The 23,744-nt window shown below is 45.4% G+C and overlaps 2 protein-coding genes and 1 non-coding gene across 10 annotated transcripts in view; 1 reads left to right on the top strand and 2 right to left on the bottom strand.

The window, feature by feature from the left end:
• The first annotated feature begins 216 nt into the window (after positions 1–216).
• Positions 217–11,380, top strand: RRAGC (Ras related GTP binding C). Its single transcript, XM_088527928.1, has 7 exons — positions 217–502; positions 4,975–5,178; positions 5,925–6,124; positions 6,948–7,062; positions 8,358–8,500; positions 9,685–9,833; positions 10,868–11,380. Exons 1-7 carry the CDS (start codon positions 245–247, stop codon positions 11,017–11,019), a joined length of 1,221 nt encoding a protein of 406 aa, XP_088384054.1. The 5' UTR covers positions 217–244; the 3' UTR covers positions 11,020–11,380.
• Positions 11,381–18,699: 7,319 nt separating this feature from the next.
• PUM1 (pumilio RNA binding family member 1) overlaps positions 18,700–23,744 on the bottom strand; it is a 61,877-nt gene continuing 56,832 nt past the window's right edge. For all 8 annotated transcript variants that reach the window (XM_088527920.1, XM_088527922.1, XM_088527923.1 and 5 more), the window contains 4 exons: positions 23,561–23,686; positions 22,464–22,585; positions 21,009–21,201; positions 18,700–18,831 (listed from right to left, as the gene is read on the bottom strand). In XM_088527920.1, coding sequence (XP_088384046.1) covers positions 18,700–18,831; positions 21,009–21,201; positions 22,464–22,585; positions 23,561–23,686 — 573 coding nt within the window. The remainder of the gene's footprint in view (positions 18,832–21,008; positions 21,202–22,463; positions 22,586–23,560; positions 23,687–23,744) is intronic.
• Positions 20,678–20,760, bottom strand: LOC148594112 (small nucleolar RNA SNORD103/SNORD85). Its single transcript, XR_015913567.1, has one exon. It is a non-coding gene; the product is annotated as a small nucleolar RNA SNORD103/SNORD85 (small nucleolar RNA).

Here is a 23,744-nt window from a genome sequence, read left to right as displayed (position 1 = left end):
AGGGCCGGCCCCGCGGGACCCCCGCGCGCCCCGGCCCGGGCGGCGCCCGCCCGCCCTCCCGCTCACGTGCGGCAGCGCCGTCACGTGCCCCGCGCCGCCCGACCGGCGACAGCCTACCCCGCTGCCTGCCTGAGCCAATCAGCGCCGCCGGAGCTCGGCGCCCGCCAATCCGCCGAGGGCTGCACGGCAGCGGGTTGGGTTGGGCGAGCGGGGCGGCGCCGGCGGGCGGGGGCGGCGGGCGGACATGGCGCTGCAGTTCGGCGCGGCGGGCGCCGCGGAGGAGCCCGCGCTGGTCGGGGGCAGCTTCGGCGCCGCCGACTCCTTCCCCAAAGACTTCGGCTACGGGGAGGAGGAGGAGGAGGCCGAGCTGGAGGGCGGCGCGGGGCCCGGCGGGGCCGGCGGCGGCGCGGGCGGGCCCGGCGGCGGCGCGGGCGGGGCGGACTCCAAGCCCCGGATCCTGCTCATGGGGCTGCGGCGCAGCGGGAAGTCCTCCATCCAGAAGGTGAGGGGCGGCCGGGCCTCGCCGGGCCGCTGCGGGCGGCTCCTCCGTTCCCGCGGGCGAGGCGAGGCCGAGGGGCGCCGGCCTCGGGCCGGCCGTGCCGGGCAGCGCGGCTCGGAGCCGCTGTGCCTCCCCCTCGGAACGCCTCAGGAATAAACAGCAAAAAGGCCGGGGTGAAGCTCATCGGCAGGCTTTTTTTTTTTCCCCTCCTTCCATGTAAAACTTTTCCCTGGACGTGCACCGAGCTGAGCTGTGGGGGAAGCGCTCCTGTTTTGTGCCCCCGTCCCACCTTTTCTGCCTTTGAACGAGTCTCCTGCGCCTGAGTCAGCACAAGAGCGGCCGCTCCGTGACTTTAGTGCTCCAGCCCCGCCGGAGCTTTCCTTAACGGACAGACCGGAGCGTGCCCAGGTGCAGCCCCGCTCAGGAGAAGGGGTGCCAGGGATCCTCTGCGTTCCTCTTCCAACGTTTTTGTGTGCGCCGCCTATTACAGAGTTTTCCGGTGATGTTTGTGGGAAGGAATCGCGTAGCAGCGCACGGGCTCTTGAGCTGTGGCCCTCAGCCTGCTTCTAATGCGAGTGCTGAGTCCTTGAGGCTTTTCCATAAGGGTTTTACACAGGGAAGCAAATAGGAATTGCCTCTTAGCCATCCCATGCAGACTACTTCGTAATTCACAGACTAGTATAGCAGTGGCTCCCAATCTGATGAGCTCTATAGACTGCTGTAGACGTGTCCCTTTCTTTGGAATAAAGTTTGCAAAACGCTCTAGTTTTGCAAGGAAACTGTTCCGTTGTGCTAGTGTCAAATATAATAGGCTGGACTGTCGCTGCCTTTCTTGTTGTCCCCACACTGTTCAGGCCTGGTGCCCCGCTGCGCATCCCCGTGCAGTGATTTCTTTCTGCAAACCTCTAGAACAGTTTTTTGTTAACTCTCATTAGGGATCTTGTTACATGAAATGTGAATTTGAAAAAGGTAAAGCTAGGCGAATCCAAATTCAGCTAGATTCTTAGACTTTGCAAGACATAGTCTGGTAAAAACATATATAAACAGTGCTTTTTTTTCCTCTTTCTAATAATTGTGGCTGGTAGCATCAGTTGTCTGAACACCAGTTAAAGTAGGTATATAGGAAGAAAGCAGTGAGTGTACAGTAAGAGGTGGGATTTAGCTGTTGGAAAGTTGCATATTTAGCTTGAGAACAACCATGGGAATAGTGTGTGATTGTCCTCTGGGGTACCAGGTTGTTCCTCTGCAGCTGCCTGCCAGGCTTAGATCTGCCAGGTCCCGACGCAGGCAGCCCTGGACGTCACCCTCTGTGTGCAGCGTTGTCACCCTGGCAGAGAGAGGAACGAGCAAATTCCCTGTGTCAGGAAGAGTATTGGCTTGGTGGGGGCAATCTGGAATCTTGTGTGAAAGCAGTTAATTGCGCTGCCCTTACGGCCTTCTGCCAAGTGCAATATTATCAGGAGCCCTTTTACAACAGACACTGATGGCCCTGGGGAAGGACGTTTTGCTTTGATTTAGTCAAGTGGATTTTCTAGACTGAAAAATCAGAATCAAAGTGGAGTTTGGGGATGATCTTGGGAATGCGATTGTTGCTTCAGATCATAATTTTGTGTGTGTGGAGGGAGCAGACTTGCAATTTATGTAACTGGGCTTAATGTTACTTAAAGTTACATGTGGAGACAGTTGAGATGGAGCACCTGGAAAAACCTAGAGCAGCAGCTTACTTGGAGCTTTTGGGTACCTTTCATGTACACCTCTTTTTCTTTAAAGGAGCTAAAAAGACTTAACAGATTGAGGGAGCAGGGAGATAGTCAGAACAGGGCAATTATCTAACATCTGTTACGTAGCAGTCTCTAATGCTCCAGGAAATCTTACAGCAAGGTGTAATGTTGTGCTCCTTGTAACTGGGGAATTCCTGTAATCGCTGCATGTTTTCCTTCCACTGTTTCCAGCTCTGTTGCTCCTATGGTGTCCTATCCCTAGCCCATCCTATGGGAAGGAAGGAGGAATGCTCTATTGCTGTTAGGGAAGCCCTTGGATATTGCTTTTCGTTGTAACCTGCGATGCAGATGTTCACTTCCAAGTAGTAGCTTCTCCAAAGAATCTTGCTGGAATACGGTACCTTTTCGCTCTTTTCAAGGACCTCCTTTGCCTGAGCAAATTCTTTAATGGGCAGCGGGGCAATAGAAATAGGCTTACATTACGTCAAGACAAAAAAAGGGCTTTTACAATATCTAGGAGTGGGGGAGGAAAAAGGGAGAAGTTTGAAAACCTGTTGTGCATTTGGACTTACAGGTAAAGGCGCCTGTTTGTACGTGCAGAACGATGCTGTGCTGCAGTGGAGAAACTGGCTGGTTCTGGTGGGTAAACCCCAGTGGTGCTGGATTTCCCCGAGTGCTCCGTAGCTGTCCGAGACGACTCCCAATGGGGGGTTCTTTCCTACAGCTTTCCTGCACTGGAAAAGCTCTGGCTCTCTTGTTGCCTCCTTTCTGAGGAAAAGGATATAGTTTTATCAACTATAAGCCAGTAATTTATGCTTGCAAAGTGTATGCAAAAAGTGCCAAAAAGGGGAATTTATCCTGTGTTTGTTACTTGTCTTAGTACTCAGCAACTTGCGATTTCTCTGTTAACTCTTCTTCCTTCTTGTGATTTATAGGTGTTGTTGTAGTGTGACTGATGTGGTGCCTTGCAAGGGCAAGGTGGTTGGATCACGTGTGGATGTTGTGGGAATCATACCTTTCACCTGGAGTATAGGATTGAGGTCTGGGAATTTTGCTTTGCGTGGATTCAGGCAACACTTCAGCTAGGGTGACATTCTGAGAGGTACCTCTGACAGGTAAAAACAGATACCCCTTGGGGGAGTGAAGAGAGAAGCTGAGAAGCTTTACTGATTCCGAAGAGTTTTTGTGGCCTCGTCTGCTCTGTCTTGTGTAAACCGCTCGGTTTCAATGTGAGCCGCATGATTCCCGTTGGATTCTTCCACAGCCTTTTTTTTGCTTTATCAAAGTTGCTTAAGCAGGTAGCTATTGGGTAATAAAAAATGGAATTAGACCCAAACTGTGCCCTGGTTCACCTGTTTAGTGTAAACCTACCTGGGGAATATTCATCTGAAGAAACACTTTTCTTTGGGAGGTGGCAAGATGACATTGCTTCTCAGCCCTGTTTTCAGCTTGATTCACTATTTCTGTCTTGCTCCCTGTGAGTTCCAAAGAAAGAGTATTGATTTCCATAATCCCTTAAAACTGTTCTTCAAACCCTGGGGAGTTTCAGCTCTTGTCAGTTAGTGCCCATCTGAGAACTGTTCTTTCCATACAACTGTTTCGTTGCCTTAAACCGTGTTTGGATTTGGGTTCCTCAAGTGTCTGCCTCCAGCATGGGAATTTATTTCCTTTTGCTCTTCAAAATCTAGTTTGATATATTATTTTGGCTTCACTATGCAGTCCCTTAACTTTGCTGGGGCAGGGGGTTGTCTGGTGTTGCAGGGTTCGACACAAGATTGCTGCATCTTGGCTCTTTTATGACTGACTTCTAGAATTGTGTGAAAGGGGCTGTGTGTGTATGTATGTGTGCATATTTTTTTATATGTACACATATATATCCATATACACACATACATACATACCCAAAGTAGTGTTTCATAAGTAACATCTTTCTTTCTGCTGTCTTAGCCTTAAACGAATTCACAAGTTGGGATGACTTTTATAATATGCACTTTAGTCTCTTTAAAATAATGTTTGCTGTTTAAGAGTGCTTGAATTACAGGCTGTTCTGCTGTGCAGATATTTGCTTGCCTTTTTTTTCTTCAGGAAAGAGCTAAAATCCCACTGAGGTTTCTGCATACTAGCAATTAGTACATTTATTATCACTGCAGCATAACTATTTATTGACTAGCTTATAAACTTTAATCTTCTGTTTAGGATGCTTGAAAGGAGAGTGTCAACAGAAATAATTCATTTGGCAGCAGCTATTAGCATATCTAGAACAGAAATGTTATTTTTGTATACTTTTATTGCAGTTCAGGAGCAGTTTGATTGTGTTGTACCGCGGTACTCAATACTAGACTAAAAGCAATACTAAGAAGAAATTCCCAGGACTGGAAAGGAATTGTTCTTAACTGCTTAACAGAGATTTATACCTCATGGTAGTTGGCTGTTTATACCTGATGGTAGCAAAGAAAATACTGTTAGATTTATAAGGGGAAAAACAAAACAGTCAGTGGTTTGTCTTTGTTTTTAGTTGATAGCTTTATTCAGACCTGTAAATATGTTTAACTGAATTCAGTTGTGTAGTTCTGGTCACCTGTGTATAATCTACTGATGCAAGAAGCTGTCTCTTCACTAACACAGAAGGAATAAATATGTGTAGGATAAGCTGTACACTTCAAAATGGACAAAGCTTCTTGTGAGATTGAATTCACAGAGCTTTTATTGATCTTCCCTACTAAGTTAGGACTATAATTAGTGTTCTTTTAACAGGTGGTATTCCATAAAATGTCTCCCAATGAGACTCTATTCTTGGAAAGTACCAACAAGATCTACAAAGATGATATTTCCAACAGTTCATTTGTGAATTTCCAAATATGGGATTTTCCTGGACAGATGGACTTTTTTGATCCAACGTTTGATTATGAGATGATCTTCAGAGGAACAGGTGCTCTAATATATGTTATTGATGCCCAGGTAAGTACAAGTCACTAACAACACCAAAGTTTTCTTGTGGCACTATGTGTGTGAGGACTGATCAGGAAAATAATAATTTAAATTTTTAGGTAAGTTCTTACAGCATCTCTTGTGTATGAGTGGCTGTTTTTGAATTTGACATGTTGTCTAATTTTGTGGATTCACCAGGTAGGACACACTCCCAAGGGAGAGTGTGGAAAAGGGTAAGTTCTCCAAAGCCCAGAGTCTGCTGAGTAGGGAGAACCTGCTCTACTGAGTAGTCTGAATAATCCCCTCCCTCTTCCATTGACTACTACAGAATTAATTTAATAACAGCTCACTGCTGACCTCGGTCTCTGGGATCATTGGGTATCTGGTCTCATTAGATATCTGGCAGCTCCTAATGAACCCAGGAGGGAACTCTGAGGGTACCTGGCTATTGGGACTGTCTTGATGCCACATTCTGCTGGAGTTGAAGTGTAGCTACATGTAAGAAAAGCTTCCTAACACCCTGTGGAAATTCATTTTGCACTGTGAAGCCCTGGGGCCTGGTTTGTACAGCTGAGCCTTATGTAGCTAATGACACTTACATTACAGAACTCAACCTAAAACTTGTTACTTGGGTTTCTGATTCTCCAAATCCATGTTTCTCTTTAGGAATGAAAGTAAAATCAAGTTCAAATACCGAATTATTTTATCCTTGTGCAGAATAGAATAGTTATTGTAGCTAAGCCATTTTATTAATTCCTGCCAAAACTGATTTACAGGATGACTACATGGAAGCTTTAACAAAACTCCACACCACGGTTTCTAAAGCCTACAAGGTCAATCCAGAAATGAACTTTGAAGTTTTTATTCATAAAGTTGATGGTTTATCAGATGACCACAAAATAGAAACTCAGAGGGATATTCATCAAAGGGCCAATGATGACCTTACAGATGCTGGCCTTGAAAAACTTCACCTTAGGTGAGTGAGACATTCTGGCATATGTGATCTTACCATTGCTGATACATGTACAGATTAATAGCACTTAGTTTTAATAGTGGGTTGGAACAAGGTTTTGTTAGTTTCTTAAAATTGTGCAGACTTTTGTTATAAAATACATCCCATTGGCTGAGTGTCAGCTGTTTAGCTGACTAAAATAAGGTAAGCTATTACATCGAATTCTAATCAACAGACTTGTTCATAAACTCACTGGTAATTCAAGGTCCATTTTGTCTTGTTTTCATGCAGATTAACAGGCTAAAATTGTGCATATGGCCTAGAGAGGCAAGGAAGGGAGACAGGAGCTGCTTCTCTGTTCTAGCACTGACTAGCACTGACTTTTCAGTGTGATTGTTTTTAAGTGCTTAGTCTCTCACCAGATATTTGGCTCATAGCTTAAGAAATTTTGTAGAGATAAGTTTAAAACAATGTATCTCTCTCTTTTTACTGTTGTATGTAATCTCATAGAGTGCTAAGGTATTGCCAGTATTTCAATGCTGAGAGGCCAGGACAGCATTTTAAGAGATCTAGTTAACTGCATTAAGCATTCTGTAGGCAAAGTCTGGTTTGAAAATGTGCTCAAATTTCTCTCACTTCTCCCATTTCATGGAGAGGGGAGAATCTGTTTCATTCAGCAAAGGGGTTCTTGATGTAGCAGCAGCAAAATGCACTTGTGATAATGGATTCTGGTTAAAACATCAAACTTTGAGTGTTATATTACACAGCTTTAACACCTCTATTTCAACTCTAATTCTGTATTTGAATATTTTTGCTTTTTTTTTTCCTCCCTCCCTGCTCATCCCAGCTTTTATTTGACCAGTATCTATGACCATTCAATATTTGAAGCCTTCAGTAAAGTGGTACAGAAGTTAATTCCGCAACTGCCAACACTGGAAAATCTACTAAATATCTTTATATCAGTAAGTGTTAAGCTAACTAATCTAAGAGAATTCTAAGCAAAACCTTTGGAACAGTAGGACAGATCACTTTGATAGGGAGCATCCGCTCGAGCTGTGTGCGGGAGATTCAGATGCCACCCTGATGTTGGTGTTTTCTGCTGGCACTGTTGTCTGCATCTGAAGGTCTTTATCAGGTACCTATGCATGATTTACCAGGTTTCTCAAAACACTGACCAAGCAGAGTTTAGTTAGAACAGTTGATGCAGCAGGTTTCTGCCAGCACAGTGTACTAATTAGTCCATTAATGCAGTTATTTATGCAATGTGGCTGTGCTGGCAAAAGGCTTTTTTTCCTAAGTTAAATTTGGCCTTAAACTAAAGTGTTGCTTTCATGCAGCCTGAGAACCATTTGCCCTTTTTCTTGCAGTGTGGGGCAGAAGCCTCACGCTGTGCTGCTCTGCTGCTTGTTTTCTGTTGGGAGAGGAGCCCAGTAATGCAGCTCAGCAGGTAACGGGCACGTTCACGGGACTGAAGAGCAGAACAGTAGGGAATCAAGTGCACCCTGATGCCAAAGGATGAGCTGGATGTCTCCAAGGCATTGCCTTGGCTGTACCAACTGGGCAGGTGGAAGGAAAGGTTCCTGGTATATAAACTGCAACGAAGCTTTGCCAGAAAACCCTGTTGGTAACTGGTGTGTGACAACTCACTGAAGAGCAGAAGGCTTCTGCAGTCATTATGAGCACGTGGACTGTGTCCAAGTGCTCAGATACAAGTAGGAAAATACAATTGTTTTGGTGCTTTCCTTATTCATTACTGCCATACTGTGATGCTGTTCTGAAGCTGTAAGATTAGAAGGTGACTTTATTTGCTCTGCATGTCGAGTTGTATAGCAGCTGCCTCATATAGAAAGTATGTGTTGACACTTAGTAAGTTTTACTACTTAAAATAACTCACCTCCAGGATTATTCCAGCAGGTGAATGTGAACATATACCTCCTCTATTTCAATAGATTCACAAAAGGTGAAAACTTCTAAGTTTGGGCCTTGAAGTATAGTAAAAAGTAACATGAATTATGGTCTGGTAGCTTATAAACTAAAAGAATTCTAACCAATCTCAAGTTTTATTTTGTCAATTGGAATGTGATGTTAGTATGCTCTACAGCAACTAGGGTACTGTACCTATAAACTGTACACTTCGCTGTTTTAAACGTCTAAATTGGTTATGTTTAAACCATTACCTGCTTTAAGAATGTGAAACTATATGACTTCTTCTGAAGATGAAATACAGTTTTCTTAAAAAGTCTTTCTCTTTCTGAAGAATTCAGGCATTGAAAAAGCTTTTCTCTTCGATGTAGTCAGCAAAATCTACATCGCAACAGACAGTTCCCCTGTGGACATGCAGTCGTATGAGTTGTGCTGTGACATGATTGATGTAGTGATAGATGTTTCCTGTATATACGGGTAAGTGATGAATACTCTTAGGAAAAAAAAATCCTTAAAAGTTGTAGAATAGGTTGCAAACTACACAAGTCATGTTGGCTTCATCATTCAATCAGACACTATCAGCTGGTCTGGAAACCACATTCTTTCTGCAAGCAATTAGGAAAAGAAAAAGCTAACTGATTAGCAGTCATAATCATAGCATTCATAATCAGTTTCCTTCTCCCTCTACTCATCCTTGGAAAAAAAAAACATCTGACATTTCTAGAAGCCAAGTACTTAATGTAAAATGTGAATGCTGCTGTGTCACATTTGGGTGGTGGATGCGTGTTGGTGCCTACAGCAGTTGGTGATGGACACATCCCCTCGCTCATGGTGTAACTCGTAATCACAGTGCCCTGTTCCTTCTGCATAGAGCACCTGTGCAGAGTTAACTCAGCCTGTGTTAACTCTGCCCAAAGAATGCATGTAGTGCCTGTTTCTTGAAATTTATGGTTGAATTCTGTGTCAAAATAGTTTTTGAAGTGCCTGTGGGGAATACCTCCCTCCTGGCGATAAAGTTGGTCCTCTTAAGGGACACTTTTAGCTGGAAGTGTAGTCATTGTATGGCCTGAAGGGTATCCATCCTAAAAGCAGGAATGTATTGGCTACCCTTTCTCTGGAGTGGCAACTCTGAGCCCTTCTGAGAGACTTGTTCCATCCCTGATACTGTTCTTCCTTTATATTTTATGATACCCAACTGAAGCAGTTAGAAGAGCAACGTGTGGAAATAAGTGCAACTGGATTCTTGTGTTTAACCTTCTTTCTATTCACTTCTGTGCTGTTAGGTGCTAGATACAAGGACGATTATTTTTTGTAGAGGGCATGGTTGCACGTAAAACTCAGTAACAAGCATTAGGAGAAAGCAATATTTATTGTAATTTGGTTTGTGCCTTGTGTGTGCTGAGAGCTTGCTCTTAATTATGTTCCTAGAAGATATTTTATTCATTTTATTCTAGCAAAGTTTTTTTTTTGTTAGCTTTGTGATAAGGGTCGTACTGGTATGAGAATTACGAGACTTGCACTTCAGGTTTTTCACTTGCTCACCATTCAATATATGTAATATTCTTCCACGTGTTGTTATGCTGCATTTAACAGGTATTAAATGCTTGTCTTAGTTACATGTGCCTTGCAGCTTGGGGGTGCTCTAACTTTTTCTTTTTTAGGTTAAAGGAAGATGGCACTGGAAGTGCTTATGATAAGGAGTCAATGGCAATTATCAAGCTCAATAATACCACCGTCCTGTACTTAAAGGAAGTAACAAAGTTTCTGGCATTAGTCTGTATTCTTAGAGAAGAGAGTTTTGAGCGCAAAGGTAAGGACTTCCCTGATTGAATTTACTCAATAAACATTATCAACTGTACAGGTTATTATGACTTTATAATTCACCTGAATTTCATATGACTGAATTTGTTTAATTTATTGGGGAGAAGGGGGTTTAGCCCTTCCAGGGAGATAATAGGGGTCTTATTTTTATTTTGTGAGTCACTGCTCTAATCCATATCCTCCTGCTACGGGTTTGCAGGCCACCTTGGTCTGTGTCACTAGCTTCTGCTGTAGTAGGATCAATCAAATGCAGTAATGCTCATTTTGTCCTGCAGGAACAGAAAATTGTCACCAGGTATATGCTCTGTGTGTCACAGTAACCTTTTTAGCCTATGACTGAAGGAATCAGCAGAGTAAACTAGTGCAGCATATGGTGGGTACTTGCAGCAGTGCTGAATGCAATCAAGGTTTAACCAGCTGTGAAGCTGCTTGGATTAGAGTAGATAAAAGGGAGGGTTGGTCTCGTGGGTGCTGCAGGGTAGAAATGAGAGCTCTCTGGTTTCAAAGAACAGCTCTTACATCGGGGCAGTGCCTGCCTTGGCATTCACACGCTGTTCGAAAGAGGAAAAGCAGGTGTTTTCTCTTAATAACTGCCACGTTTGGTCTTGAAAGTTAGGAGATATGTCAGTGTCGCAACCAAAAATTGCCTGATTGTGTTCAAGTGACAGTCACTGCCGTGTCACACCGATTCATTCATGCAAGACAGTTTTGTGTAGGGTAGAGTCTCGTGTTGTCCCCCCTTCCGCTGTTTAATCCATGTGTGTGTGTATATGTGTGTATATATATATATATGTATATATACACATCTTGCCTTTCAAATTAGAACTTTATATCTAAATACTGAGAGAATCTAAAATAATGTTGGCATTGGTAAGCTTGATTGTTAAATATTTTGAACATGCTCAGATAGTGAAGTAGCTGTTTAGTGAATGAAAGACAAGTGTTAACCATCAAGCTCTGTTGATGATATGGCCTTGCCAAGCTGAGCACACTTCCCCTGTCCCTTTCTCTTCCTTTTCCCAGGTCTGATAGACTACAATTTTCACTGTTTCCGCAAAGCTATTCACGAGGTCTTTGAAGTAGGTGTTGCCTCCCACAGATCCTGCAACCATCAAGCAAGCACCTCCAATATGAAAGCAGTGACTCACAACGGAACACCTCGGAACGCGGTCTAGAGCACGGCGAGGACACGGGACAGACTTTGGGGAGCTCTTCAATCCAGTCCAAAGTTAAGTTTTTGTGGAACAAGAGAAGACCAGTCTGAAAGCCTGGAGGCCGCTTCGCGGGAGAGGAGCGACGCTGGCCTTGGATCAGCAGCTTGGAACTCATGTTGGACAACTGCAACTACTGTAGAAACGCTTCGAGGCCAGTGGAGTTAGAAACGGCAATTTGAAACGAGCTTTATTCCAAGTATGGTGTTTTTGCAGTTCGGAGTCTTATTTTAACAGTCTGGCTGTGACTCAAGGAAAGACTTTGTGGTCAAAGATTACAAATGATTGAGTTGAGCTTAACATGAAACACCGAATAGTCACCTGCTCAGCCTTTTTTTTTTCCCCTATTTTTTTTCTCTCTCTGTAGAATATCTTTTTAATTTTTTTTTGTTGTTGTTGTTCAGTAATCTTTTGTCATGCAAGAAAAATTGCTTATGAAAGTCATGCTTTTCTGTTTTGTGAGGCTGGTCTCACAAATCATTCCATAAATTTTTTTTTCCTCTCTCCAGTTTGCTCAGAATATTCCCATAAATTCTGTATTTAAGTGGATGTAAAATAGAGCTCTGTTCCGATGATTCTATGTTTGCTTGGAGGACTGAGCTGCAGCTTCATTTTAAGAAATCTTGATTACATTGCTTTCAGAAAACCCTTATTCATAAATCCCTTCCATTGGGAGGGAAGTAGCAAAAGCTGAATGGCCTACCTGCTTTATTCTGCAAAAACATGGATGTCTTAAATCTGTGTGAATAAATCTAGTCACAAACAAGTGCATGGTTAACTAAACTGTCTGTCATCTGTTGGATTAAATCACTTCCAGCTATTTCTGTATGAAGAAATGACCACATATGATAGAAGAGCTCTCTTTACCCTCTGATAATCAAGGCAATTCTTAGGAAACTGTCTCAAGGTGTTGTCTTTGCATAGCAATTAAATATCAGAGTGGTGCAGCTTACTAATACCAATAATTGAGATTGCAGTGATGCCATGCAGTGGTAAACAGCTTGTTTGCCACCATGCAATCTAAATAAAACAGCAAGTTCTATGACCTTGTGAATGCTGAATGTCATGTTATGGGAAGTATATCTGAACCGTTTTTCCCTAATTTATTGGTAATATTACTGCAGATGTCATATTGTACATCAGTCTTGTTGAGCAGCAGGCTCAGCGGTTGTTCCATACGGTTGTTCCATATGGTTGTTCCATGCGGATCTCTCCTCTTTTCACCTGTCCCTAGGTTTGCATGGCTGTTCAGAAGCCACTGGACCAACTGACTGTACAAGTGCCACCATAAAACACTTGTGTCAAATCTGTGTCTGTAAATGGTGTTTGCAAGTGCTGTACTTCTGTGGTCAGTTCTATCCAGGGTTGCTTCTCTATTTATAGAATGGATTTTCATTGAACTATGTAAAAATGAATAGACATGCACATTAGGGTGTGGGCACATACTGGATAACTGCATTTTTGCTTTCTTTTAAAGATGATGTATGATAATCAATACATAAAGAATCTGCTCCAGGAAGTAACTCATGTGAGTAGGAGACTTGGGAATTGGAGTATTCGTGTTCAGGTCTCTCATGGTAGTGGTATTCCTAAGTCTAGCCTGGCCCCTTTTTTGGTAATGGAGCTCTGGTTTGTGGAAGGGCAGTTTTTGGAGGTGCTTTTGGCTTTTCAGATGGCGTTTGGTGCCCTGCAAGCTCATCCGTGTTCAGGTACCTCAAGGGGAGAGGAGAAAGAATTGGCAAGAAAACAAGTAACAAATCATTCCCATCTGTGTGGTGAGATTTCCATGTTCTGAGTACACCTGTATGTCCCCATCTTTCTATCTTCAGTCTCTATATGATTCTGTGCTAATAAAATTAAAAATGATATATATATATATATTGTTTCTGTGGGAGAGTGAGAAAATTCCATGGAAGTCTACTGTAGTCAGCCATATGGTTAAACAAATAAGAAAAATACCTGCAACTTCTCTGATTTTCAGAAAGACTTTAAATGCATTCTTCCAACATGAGACTCTCAACAGTTCGGTCAGCCTTAGCTTCCCTCTTGATTTAATGCTGATTATGAAATACTCAGTTTTCATAAGATGTTTCTAGACTTTTAAGGAATATGAATGACAAAGCGACTCTTGAATCCCGAGTATTAGGTTGCATGCTGAAAATCTGCCTTTTTTAACATTGCTTTTTCCTCACAATAAATATTAGCCTCTCAAAACACACCACTTCTCTACTGTTAGCAGCAGAAAGGTCTGAATTTTATTAGCCCTGGAAGTTAAATTTGTGCATTGCACGGGGGAGATTTCCTTAGCTTCCCAAGCCCAGTTTGAGGTTTGTATTGCTCTGTCGGAGGTGAGCTGTGGGCTCCTTCCTTAGGGGAGGCTGTTGCTCACCTTGCTGCTGCTCTAGCAGGGCTGTTTCTCAGTTTGCAGGGAAACGTTCGTGTCGCGGGAAGGAGAGGGCGAATCTGCATCCTTTTCCCCAGGTGCAGGGTCCTGTCTGCTGACCTGGTGCAGCGAGAGATGCTCGGAGAGGTAAGGCCGGGCAGGGAGGCGTCTGGGTGAGGGACGGAAGGAGCAGCTCGAGTACGTGCTCCATTTCCTTTATTTCTTCTCCTCTCTGTCTCCTCTCCTATTACCCTGGGCCATCGCAGCTGCTCTGTTGTCCTTCCCAGCCGCCCAAGGCGCGTGTGCGTTTGTGAGGGAGAGGGCGGTGGGCAGGGGGGACAGTCCTGGTGCCGCCGATCCCTGGGGCTTCCCTGTGCTGGCACCTCTTGGCGCCGGGAGCCGTTGGCCGGGCGGATGAGCGAGCGATTCCCTCCTGTCCCCTCCGCCCTCCCGGCACCGTCTCGGTGAGCGCGACCGAGCTCCGGGTTTGAGCGGCCCCGCAGCATCGAGTCGCGGGCGCTGCCCCCTCCGAGGCGCTAATGGTGGCGGCAGCGCCTGCTTCCCGCCTGCGGCCGCCGTCCTCCATGACAGCACCACACGAGGTGCCACGGCCACGCCGCGCAGGCCGTAAGGTGCCATGGCCAGGCAGGGCAGCATGAGGTGCCCTGGCGCAAGCCAGGCCACACGAGGTGCCCCGACGCAGGCCATGACGTGAGGCCCGGCCCGATACGCCCCAAGTTGCCCGAGGTTTGGAGCGTCCTGCTGAGGCGGCACCGTGAGGCCTCCGGAGCTGCTCGTTAGTCTGCGGACTGACGTGTCCTGCGTGTGGCCTGCTCTGCCTCTAAACATGTTCTGCTGTTTTGCTGAGTGGGTTTTTGGTAGTTTTTAGGTTGCGCTCACGGTAGATGGCAGCCTTGTAACACGTCTGCGAGGAGATTTGCAATGTCGCTTCTCTTCCCAAAGCTGTTTCCTTTACTTATTTCCTTTGCTTTTTGTCTCAGTAAGTCCTGCCAGGGGCAAGTGTGTGTCCAGCTGTGCGGTCAGATTCATCAGGGCGCTCGTGGGTTTCCTTTATTTGAGAAATGCCTTTTCTCTCCGTAAATTCCTGGGTTTTTTAAAGTGCTGTTGCTGTATCGTGGGTGAGGTGTTTCTTACTGTTTGTTCATTTTGGTTTTGCTTTTTGTTTTCCTGACTTTACCACTTGTACATGTACTAGGAGAGGAGTATGCTTGGAAAAGTGGATATGGAAGTGCCTTTTCTGAATGTTGGAGTGTGTCTTGACTCAGGATGCATTTGACCAATGCCTCATGCTGTCTGCATAAATAGGTTCAGTCTCCTCTTGGTTTGCTCAAGAACAAAGTAGATATTTTTAAAAAAACATAAGACTTCTCTGAGGAGCTCCGTTATTGGAATCAACTGATAGAGACTCTTTCTGGTAGGTTTTTAATTTCCAGCATTTTACTACGAACAAAGTGATAAATTTCTAGTTAGACTTGTGGGCTGCATAGTAAAGAAAGAACACTATACTTTTATTAAAAAATATATATATATAAAATAAAATCTGCACGAATTATTACCAGACCAAGAGGAAAAAAAAATGCCACTTATGCTTTCTCAGCTATTGATTATCCAGAAATATTGGGTTAAAAATAAAGTTCATGATGGCTAATGGTAAAGTGGATCTTTTTATTTAATTGGGCTTCTTGTTTTCATCTTACAGTGACTGAGTCACCGTGTGAGCTGGCGCCGGCCCCGGGCGCGTGGAGGCCCCGGCAGGGCCGTCCCTGAGCTGTTCCTGGCACGGCCCCGAGAGCAGGCGACGGCCGAGTCCTGGCACGGCCCCGCGCCGCCCTGTGCGTGTCCTGTGCATGTCCCGTGCATGCTCTGTGCATGTCCTGTGCAGTTCCTGGCACAGCCCGGAGTGCAGATGACGGCTGAGTCCTGGCACAGCCCTGTGCCGTCCCGTGCGTGTCCCATGCAGAGGGCTGTCCCTGTGCTGTTCCTGGCACAGCCCGGGGAGCAGACGATGGCTGAGTCCCGGCACGGCCCCCGCCGCCCTTGGCAGGCCCTGCGCAGCCTCCCGCCCAGCTGGCAGCGACGCGTCCTCCCTCGGCATCGCGTCCTCCCTCGGCATCGCGTCCTCCCTCAGCATCACGTCCTCCCTCAGCATCGCCACCCTGGCCGCGCTGCGCTCGCCTCCCCGTTTCTGCCTGACCCTCCTGCTTGCTGGCCCCGTGTGCACTGGTGTAGGGTAAGTTCACTAGACGATGGCTCTCTCTGATATGAGCGCAGGGGGCACAAGTGACCCCATCATCACAAAAGCGCTCGTGTATGAGCCCAGGGGAGGTCAGTGCCACGGAAGAGGCTCCTCTGGGCGGTGACGGGTCCCTGCGGCTGCTCTCACCGTTGCTCTTGGTGCTCCTGGTAGTTGTGGCCTCGATCTAGACTAATTGCCCGATAGGGCAGTGCCACAGGTGGCCTGTAGGCAGCACAGAGCTGGCCCGGGCTCAGCTGCTGCCTCTGAGCCCCCTCAGCTGGAGGCTTTTTGACCCAGCTATTTATTTATTTATTTATTTTAAACCACCTTCTCAGTCCCTCCCTCTTTTTTGGAAACCAGCTGGACACCACACACAGCCTGTGCAATTGGCTCTGAAATTGTGTTTTAACAACTGATTAAAACTGATTAAAGCCAGGACTGGCTCCCACGGACAGTGTTTTCCGTGGCTGGGTGGTAAACACGAAGCAGCAGTGCCAAAAGCGGCAGCAATTTTTGCACTTGTCCTTGCACAAGTGCTTAGTGAAGAAACGGCCTTGGTTTCCAAAATGATTTTGGCAATATCCTTCAGAATCACATCTATAAAACCACAAGCCCTTGAACTGCAAAGGAGTAGGCGGGAAGATACTTAGGAACTGGTCACTCCATGGAGCAGGAGTCTCAGTCGGGCTGCAGGGATCCCTGTGGTGGGAAGGGGCCCAGGAGAGGGCAGGAGACGCCAAGAGGGACGGTCCCTTGCGGCACTTCCTTCAGATCCTGGACGTGGTCTAAGAGCCCCAGACATTTGGCAGCTGGACCCCAGCCTGAGGATGAACCAGGAGTGGAGGAAGGTACAGAACAAACCCAACCCCGCACCTGGCCCTGCACTCCAAGCTCAATATTGCCTCTTGGAATAAGGTTTTGGGATGGTGGAGTTTTTCCCTGGAAACCTCAGCTTCACCGGCTGCAATGATGTTCTCGGGTCCTCTTGTAACCCTTCTCCAGGGCTGCAGGGAGTATTAACCCCAGGAAACCGGCCCCATGCCCAGCTGGGGCACAGGGTGCTGCTCCCCAAGCCCTTCCTCCCCCAAGGCCCAAGTGGAGGAGAAGGGACCCCGGGAGCCAAGGAAGCCCCGTGCTGGGAGCGCCAGAGCACCGGAGCGACCAGGAGCCGCTCTGAGCCCCAAACCCTTTGGGTTTTAACCCAAAAAAGGGTTTTAACCACCTCCAAGGACAATACCAAAGAAGCCCTCGGGGTTATTAAGCATCTGCAGAGCAGCAGGTCCCGGGGCGGCTTCGCTGCGGCCCCGTATCCCAAGAAAGCGGCTGAGACAGATTCCAAAGTTCTGTATTTTTCAAAATAAAGATCACACGTTGTTTAGAGACAATCTACACAAGAGTTACAAAAAATAGGCGCCCAGGCATAAGCATACACAGGTTTGTTAATTATACACATATGGTTACAAGTGTGCTTGCAAAAAAGTTCATTGGAAATATACACAAGGCTCTGTAAATGTACACCGTGTAGTGTTACAATTCTATATTCAAACAAGGAAAATTGACAGTATGTTACATTCACTTACAAGTAGACAAAATGCAAAATACAGTTCATCTTCTGTACAAAAAGGGAAGGTGATTCACACTTTACAAGGTGAAAAGGGACTCTGATTGTAAGGAAAACTAGGGGGGTTTCTGTACTTTTGCACTTTTTTTTCTTTTTTTCTTACTGTCACAAAATAAGCAAAACATTACTTTTTAAGATTCAAAAAAACACTATTTTGAACTGAATCATTTTTGTATAACATTTAGAAAGGATTGCTACTGTTCAACTAGGTGACAAATAAAACCAAGCATTTTATTTTCCTTTTTAAACATTAACTAGGCTGTATAAAGAGAACATTTCCTTCAAAAGAAAAAATTTACTTCCGGTTGAAATTACAATTTACAATATACAACACTATATGCTACGACCATAAAAGGTGTGAATATACACTGAAATGCACAGGTTTTGCTAATTCTTTTTTTTTTTTGTTTTTCTTACCAAAAAACGGGTTTATGTCGATTCAAACTTCTCCACATTTACATTACAGAGGTTTACAAATGTACAATTGTACAGTCAGAAGTATGTTCCACTACTAGGGTACATTATAGATACAGATCAGACATCAAAACAAGAAAATACTACAAATTTTTATATATGTAAAGTCTACACCAAGTATACACTATATATTTATAGAAGCAAGACCAAAGCCGAGTTGGATTTTTTTTTTCCTCATGCTAAATAATCAAATTTTTGTCTTTCAAGGTTAACAGAACAAACTGAGGAGGCAGTAAACGAATCCACCGGCCCCCACCCTGTTGCTTTAAAACCTTTCTGGGTTGTGGATGTTTTTCTTCCAAAATCCCATCGCTACCTCCTTTAGCAGGTTATACTCGAAAACAGAACAACAACAAAAGAAAGCAATTAAAAAGTTTCAAAAACTTATTTTTTTTTAAACTGAAGCTTTAGCAAGTTGAATTTCCTTTTTTATATATTTATAAACAGCGTTAAATGCGTCTTTTGTGCCATTTAACTAAAATTCAAAACTTCTTGCCGACTTTTGACTAAAAGGAGAAAAAACAGGTATTTGCAAAAGAGTTGCCTGCAAGGCAGATGAATTAAAAACTTTTTTTTTGTGTTTTTTTGTTTTTCCTTTTCTTCAAACCAACCACCCTGAAAGTTTCCACATTTGGAATATAGATACAACAGTGAACAAAAATGTGGCCTTCCATGTACATTTGAGACCTATGTACAAGTATTCTATACACCAGTAAAACAGCAGGGCAATTAGTTAATTAAAAAAAATAATTAGTACATGTTATGCATAATAAAATTAAAGAAATTTACAAAGGCTTTTTTTACTCTTTTTGTGTGTTTTCTAGTAGTTTAGCAACCATGAAACGGGTTCTAGGTGTATCCTGGGGTCTCGGTGGTTGCTGGTTGCGGGTGCCCGATGCCCGGCGCGTCTCAGATGATGCCGTTGGGCGGCCCGCAGATGGGCCCCAGGTCCACGCCGTTTTTCATGTAGTATTTCTCCAGCTTGGCCAGGATGTGTTTCCCGTAGGTGTATTTGCGCAGGGTGGCAATGTGAGGCCGGATCTGGAGGAGAGAGAGAGAAAAGGGGGGAAAAAGAGGAAGGGAGGCTCAGCAACCAGGCGGCAACGAAGCAGCGAGGAGCAGGAAGCGCTCGAGATACCCGAGTTTGCTGCAGTCACCCCAATGGCAACGTGTCATATTCGTGTTTCATAACTCACTAGTGTTGTTCTTAATGCCCAAAGGGGACTCCTGGGCACTCGCTGCCCTCCAAAGGCACCGGTGACACCGCGGGGCCCCCCGGGACTGCTCTGCCCTCTGCCACCCCCGGGGGCAAACGGGCCCGGGCTGATGCACAATGAGCCCCACTAGGGCACGCGAGCGGCTTCTACCCAACTTGGCAGCAGCAAAATAAGCAAAAATAAGAGTTCTGCCCTCCTCCTAGGCTGTGTTTTAAAACTGCTGAAAGGCTGCAAGAGCTCCCAGGAGGAATATCAGGAGTCCATGTGAAACTACGTCGGGAAAAGCAAACAAGAGGCCTGGACTTAAAGCAGTTACTGCTTAAAAGCAGTTTTACTGCTTAAAAGCAGTAACATTTTTGAACCTGACAATTAAAGTAGATTTTTCTAGGCAGAGGAGATCTGTGGACACAACCTGCACGCTGTTCACAATAAGAGCTGCTTCCAGCTCCGCTCTCGTTGCTCCTCGGAGAGCACAGCCATCCTTCCTGCACATTACAAAGGCTCCTTCCCGTTTTAGCCACAGTTAACACCATTTCACTGCTCAAGTCCTGCCGGACGGCTGCAGGAGATACGAGATATTAGGACGATTCGTTTTCATTACTCTATGAGAAATACCCCAGGCCCCAGGCGGGTTCTTCACTAATGCAGTTAGGATGGACCTTTAACTCCGAAGCAGACGCTGGAGAAAGGAGGAGGAAGCATCCTGGGCAGCGCTCCCTTCTCGTCCCGCGCGCCGGGACATGGATCATCATTACCTGCCTGTGCCGGGACTGTCTGCAAAAGCCTCACGGGAAAAACGGCCCTAGTTCATCCTATTTTGTCACCTCTGTTCTTTTTCAGCTCCAAATCCTTCTTCAAAAAAAGTCATCAGTTTATGCTGTGGCTCTCCCTGTTCCTAGGAAGCTCCGAGTGCTACGCTGTGATTACGGAAAAACAAAGCATCCGAGGTCCAAAAGATCCTTCTTTCTTGCTCTTTATTCCCAAGACAAAATTCGGACTGACAGAACCCAGGGCTTATTTTTTTCAACATGGAAGGTGCTGTTGTTGGCAAAAACATAGTAAAAACTCCCTGTTTGTACTAGTGGCAGTTTTTACCATCAAAAAAGCAACAGTTGATAGGCTCAACCCTGCCAAGCTTCCCTCGGCTTGACAACATCATTAAAATCATCACATTCAGGCAGGCTTATTTAGCTGTCATCCTCGTTCTATTTTTGACAACCCCACTGATAACCTAGTTACCATTTTACTCAAATGCTTGGCTTGACAGCAACGAGAACATACCAGTAAAGATCATTTGTATATATATATGTTTATATATATGAATCAAGATACAGCAAGAGGTTAGCAGAACTACAGGTCACTCTGCTCCAACTTTAGCTACACCTATCCCTTTGTTGAGACCTTTTAATTAGTTTTTCCTGATAAATCTGTATTAATCCAAAATAAATTGGTTTAAAAGAACTTCTCTGAGTGATTCCTAGGCCTCAGACAGAACTAACATTGTTGCCTGAGGCGTATTTAAACCACATGCCTGCTTTTGGTTAGGAATAACACATGTGCCCTGCTGATACAACGATCCCAGCGGCTCTCCTGACTCTCCGACCAGGATGGCAAAGCTGGGACAGGAGGTGACAGGCAGCGGCTCTGGGCTGGGCTCCAGTGTCTGCAAGGCTGGCTCAGCTCTGCTGAGTACGTAGAGCTCTCATCAGCGAACAGTGTTCCCAGTGAGGGCAAGAGCGTCATCACTGCCAGGCCCTGGAAGGCACCGCGAGGCACAGGAGCCGCAGCCAAAATCCCTCCGACGTTTCATTATTCACTACATCACGGGCAGGGAACTAGGTTACTAGGTCAGGAAGAGAGCGCTGCAAGCAACAGACTGATTTTAAAACCCAAGCTCATTATTTCACATTTTGGTATTTCAGAAACGTCGTCGTCGCTAGGACCTTCCGTCTCTCTCGGGCAACCAGTCCCGCGCCCTTGCGAGCCCGTGGCACCGCTCACCTTGTGCATGACGATCTTCCGCTGCGCCGGCTCTGCCACGTCGATCATCTTCTGCACCACGTAGTTGGCGTACTGATCCTTCATCATGGTGTATAAGGCACTGTGAGGGCCGTCGTTCATAGTGCACACCTCGTCGATCAGCATGGCCCGCTCCGTGCGGGACGCGTGAGTCACGCACTTCTCCACAACGTTGCTGCAAAGGTAAGAGAAGGGCAGCCCGTGAGCACCAACCACCCTCACGAGGTCTTCTGCTCAATCCCAAGTCACTCTCCTTAAGCTTCTAACAAGGGCAGATCATTTGGGGACAACGTATGTGCTGGCATGGAAATCCAGCAGCGTGAAGCAGAAGAGCAGCCCAAGGAACACGGACACATTCGCAGGGCACATTTTCAGATCAGGGAGTTGAGGGGGAACTGGCAGCAGTCCAGGTTTTCTGTCCCCCAGGTTTATTTGGGCATCTCCAGAGTGACACCGGATTGGAGAGTAATGTCTGTTCTCCCACATTCCCCTTTGCAGAACTCGGGCTCTTCTTTGGCTTTTCTCAATACAGGAGCTCAACGGGAAGGGAGGTACAAGGTTAAAACAGGACGGAAATGCAATTCGGGAACAGAACAGCTTAGAGAATACAGAAACCTTCCCAGATTCCTGAACACAGGAGATCACTGGCCTTTGCTCTCTGGAGATCCATAAATGGGATATGGGAAAGGGGAGGGAGAGTTTTGCCAGCCTTATCTTCTGCACCCCTGACTGAATTGAAAAAAATCACAGTCATTTGCCGCAAACAGCACTCAGCTCGGGAGACATCATATACTAAATAACACATCTGGAAAGAAGGCTAAAACAGAGAGCAGGATCAGCCATGGAGGAAGACGCCGATAAAATGGCATTAAGACACCTTCCCTCCAAGAAACCAGCATTAAGACACCTTCCTTCCAATTCTTGTCCATGCATGGCTTGCTTCGAGCCACGTCTGGCTCTGCAGCATCTGGAGCAACAACCTCAGACTGTTTCAGCTTCCCTAATGGGTTATCATTATACATTTATCTCAAAATGCCTGCAAGGCTTAGCATATAGAAAGAGCAGATTCTTTTATGAAACAGGGAATGAAAAAGAGGTGTTATTCCAGTAATTTCCCTTGGGTAGACAAGGCCTTCTGGAGTTAGTGAAATTCTCTACAACAAGTTGCTATCCAAGGTATAAAGTCCACTTAAAAAATAACTCTTGGTCAAGCTCAGTGATTTGGATTAGAACTCTGATATTTTCACCCTTCCTTACAATACAACTTACCTTGCCAATCGCTCGTCCCAGCTCCTAAGCAGTTATAAAGAGCATCCTGCTGTTAAATAAAGAGTTATTGCCACCTCCTTCCACCTACCTACAACCCCATCCCTGAACTCTTCTGCAAGGCCAGAATGTGTCCACAGGGTGTGGAGACTTGAAGGAACAAATTCATACCTAGCAAATTTATGTTGACTCAACACGAGCACGTTGCCTCTGATTTCTGCTACAATCTTGCTCTTATCCTCAGGCCGACCGTGTTCTAGTACATGCTGGATAACATAGTTCCCATACTGATCCTGTTTTGAGAGACAGCAGAAGAGCGGGACAAAAATGTGGACAGGAACCATTAGTATCAAAGTAGTTCCCAATGTGCATCAAGACTTACACACTTAGACTAGACACTAATTCAAATATCTACTGCTTAGGTCATGTAAATGCTTTCTACTTCTACAAAAATATGCATTCTGCACCTCCATCAGGAGAAAAAACACTAATGCTTTGTATCAAATGAAAAGCTTAAAACGATTTCACTTCATCATTAAGTGTCATTAACTGCTTATTTCAAGTTTCTTGGATTTCTCCAAGATCTAGAATAAGAAAACACATAGTGGAGGGCTAAGGCATGGTTCTAACTACACAAGAGTGTCCATATGTGTGTTCTTATTCCAAATATGTGTATACTTAGACCACAGGATGTGTATTTTTTCACTTAGTATAACCAAAGGCACTTCTATGCCCAACCTCTTCCCACTTTCCATGTGCTTAACACATGAGTATACAGGATACTCATCCGGAATTATACTCATGGTGTCTGACAGCAGAATCCTAGAAAACATGAGTTTTCAGAAAACTGCAGAGGGAAGCAAGCAGGCAGGAGACGTGCATAAAAACAACCCATTAATCAGAACCCCACTTACTAAGCAATATCTTTTCCTAAAAGTAATTGCATCTTCACATTAAATCCCTTAGGATCTTATTTGCATTGGAACTTCTGGGGTGAAGCATTTGGACACACACCCACTCGATACTGAGATACTTTTCGTAAGGAGTAACTACAACTTTGATGCCTTCTGGATGTTTACACATAGCCCAAACTACTGCTGACCGTGTTGTTTCTTGTCTGCCGTGTTCCTCCCCATTCCTCCTCAGAAATGGAGCTGTTATGTCCACACAACCCCAGCAGCACTGTAACTCCAGCCTCACTTAGGCTGCTGGCAGCCTTCCTATTGCAAGGCAGTAGTCAAGAAGCACCTGAGAGCAGCTGCACCTACCTGGACGAGCTGCTCAGTGTGTTGGTGAAGCTCCTCCAAGATGGGAAGAGTCTGCTCGGGAAGACAGTGCTCCAGGATCCTCTGGATCACGCGGCAGCCGTACGGATGGGTGGACAAGGCGAAAACCTGCGTTCGACACAGACAAACACAGGCAGCAACGCGGCCGTCAGTCCCCGTGAATCCT

The sequence above is a fragment of the Tinamus guttatus genome, unplaced genomic scaffold (genome assembly GCF_059628265.1).
Source record: "Tinamus guttatus ecotype Peru unplaced genomic scaffold, ASM5962826v1 Tinamus_guttatus_pri_ptg000296l, whole genome shotgun sequence".
In the NCBI taxonomy this organism is placed as follows: Eukaryota; Metazoa; Chordata; class Aves; order Tinamiformes; family Tinamidae; genus Tinamus; species Tinamus guttatus.
Note: the sequence above shows the minus strand (reverse complement) of the source record. Positions and strands in the feature narration are given on the sequence as shown.

Coding starts and splice junctions, on each gene's coding strand:
- RRAGC (XM_088527928.1), top strand. CDS start 245: ATGGCGCTGCAGTTCGGCGCGGCGGGCGCCGCGGAGGAGCCCGCGCTG. Junction 503..4,974: donor GGAAGTCCTCCATCCAGAAG/GTGAGGGGCGGC, acceptor TTCTTTTAACAG/GTGGTATTCCATAAAATGTC. Junction 5,179..5,924: donor TATATGTTATTGATGCCCAG/GTAAGTACAAGT, acceptor ACTGATTTACAG/GATGACTACATGGAAGCTTT.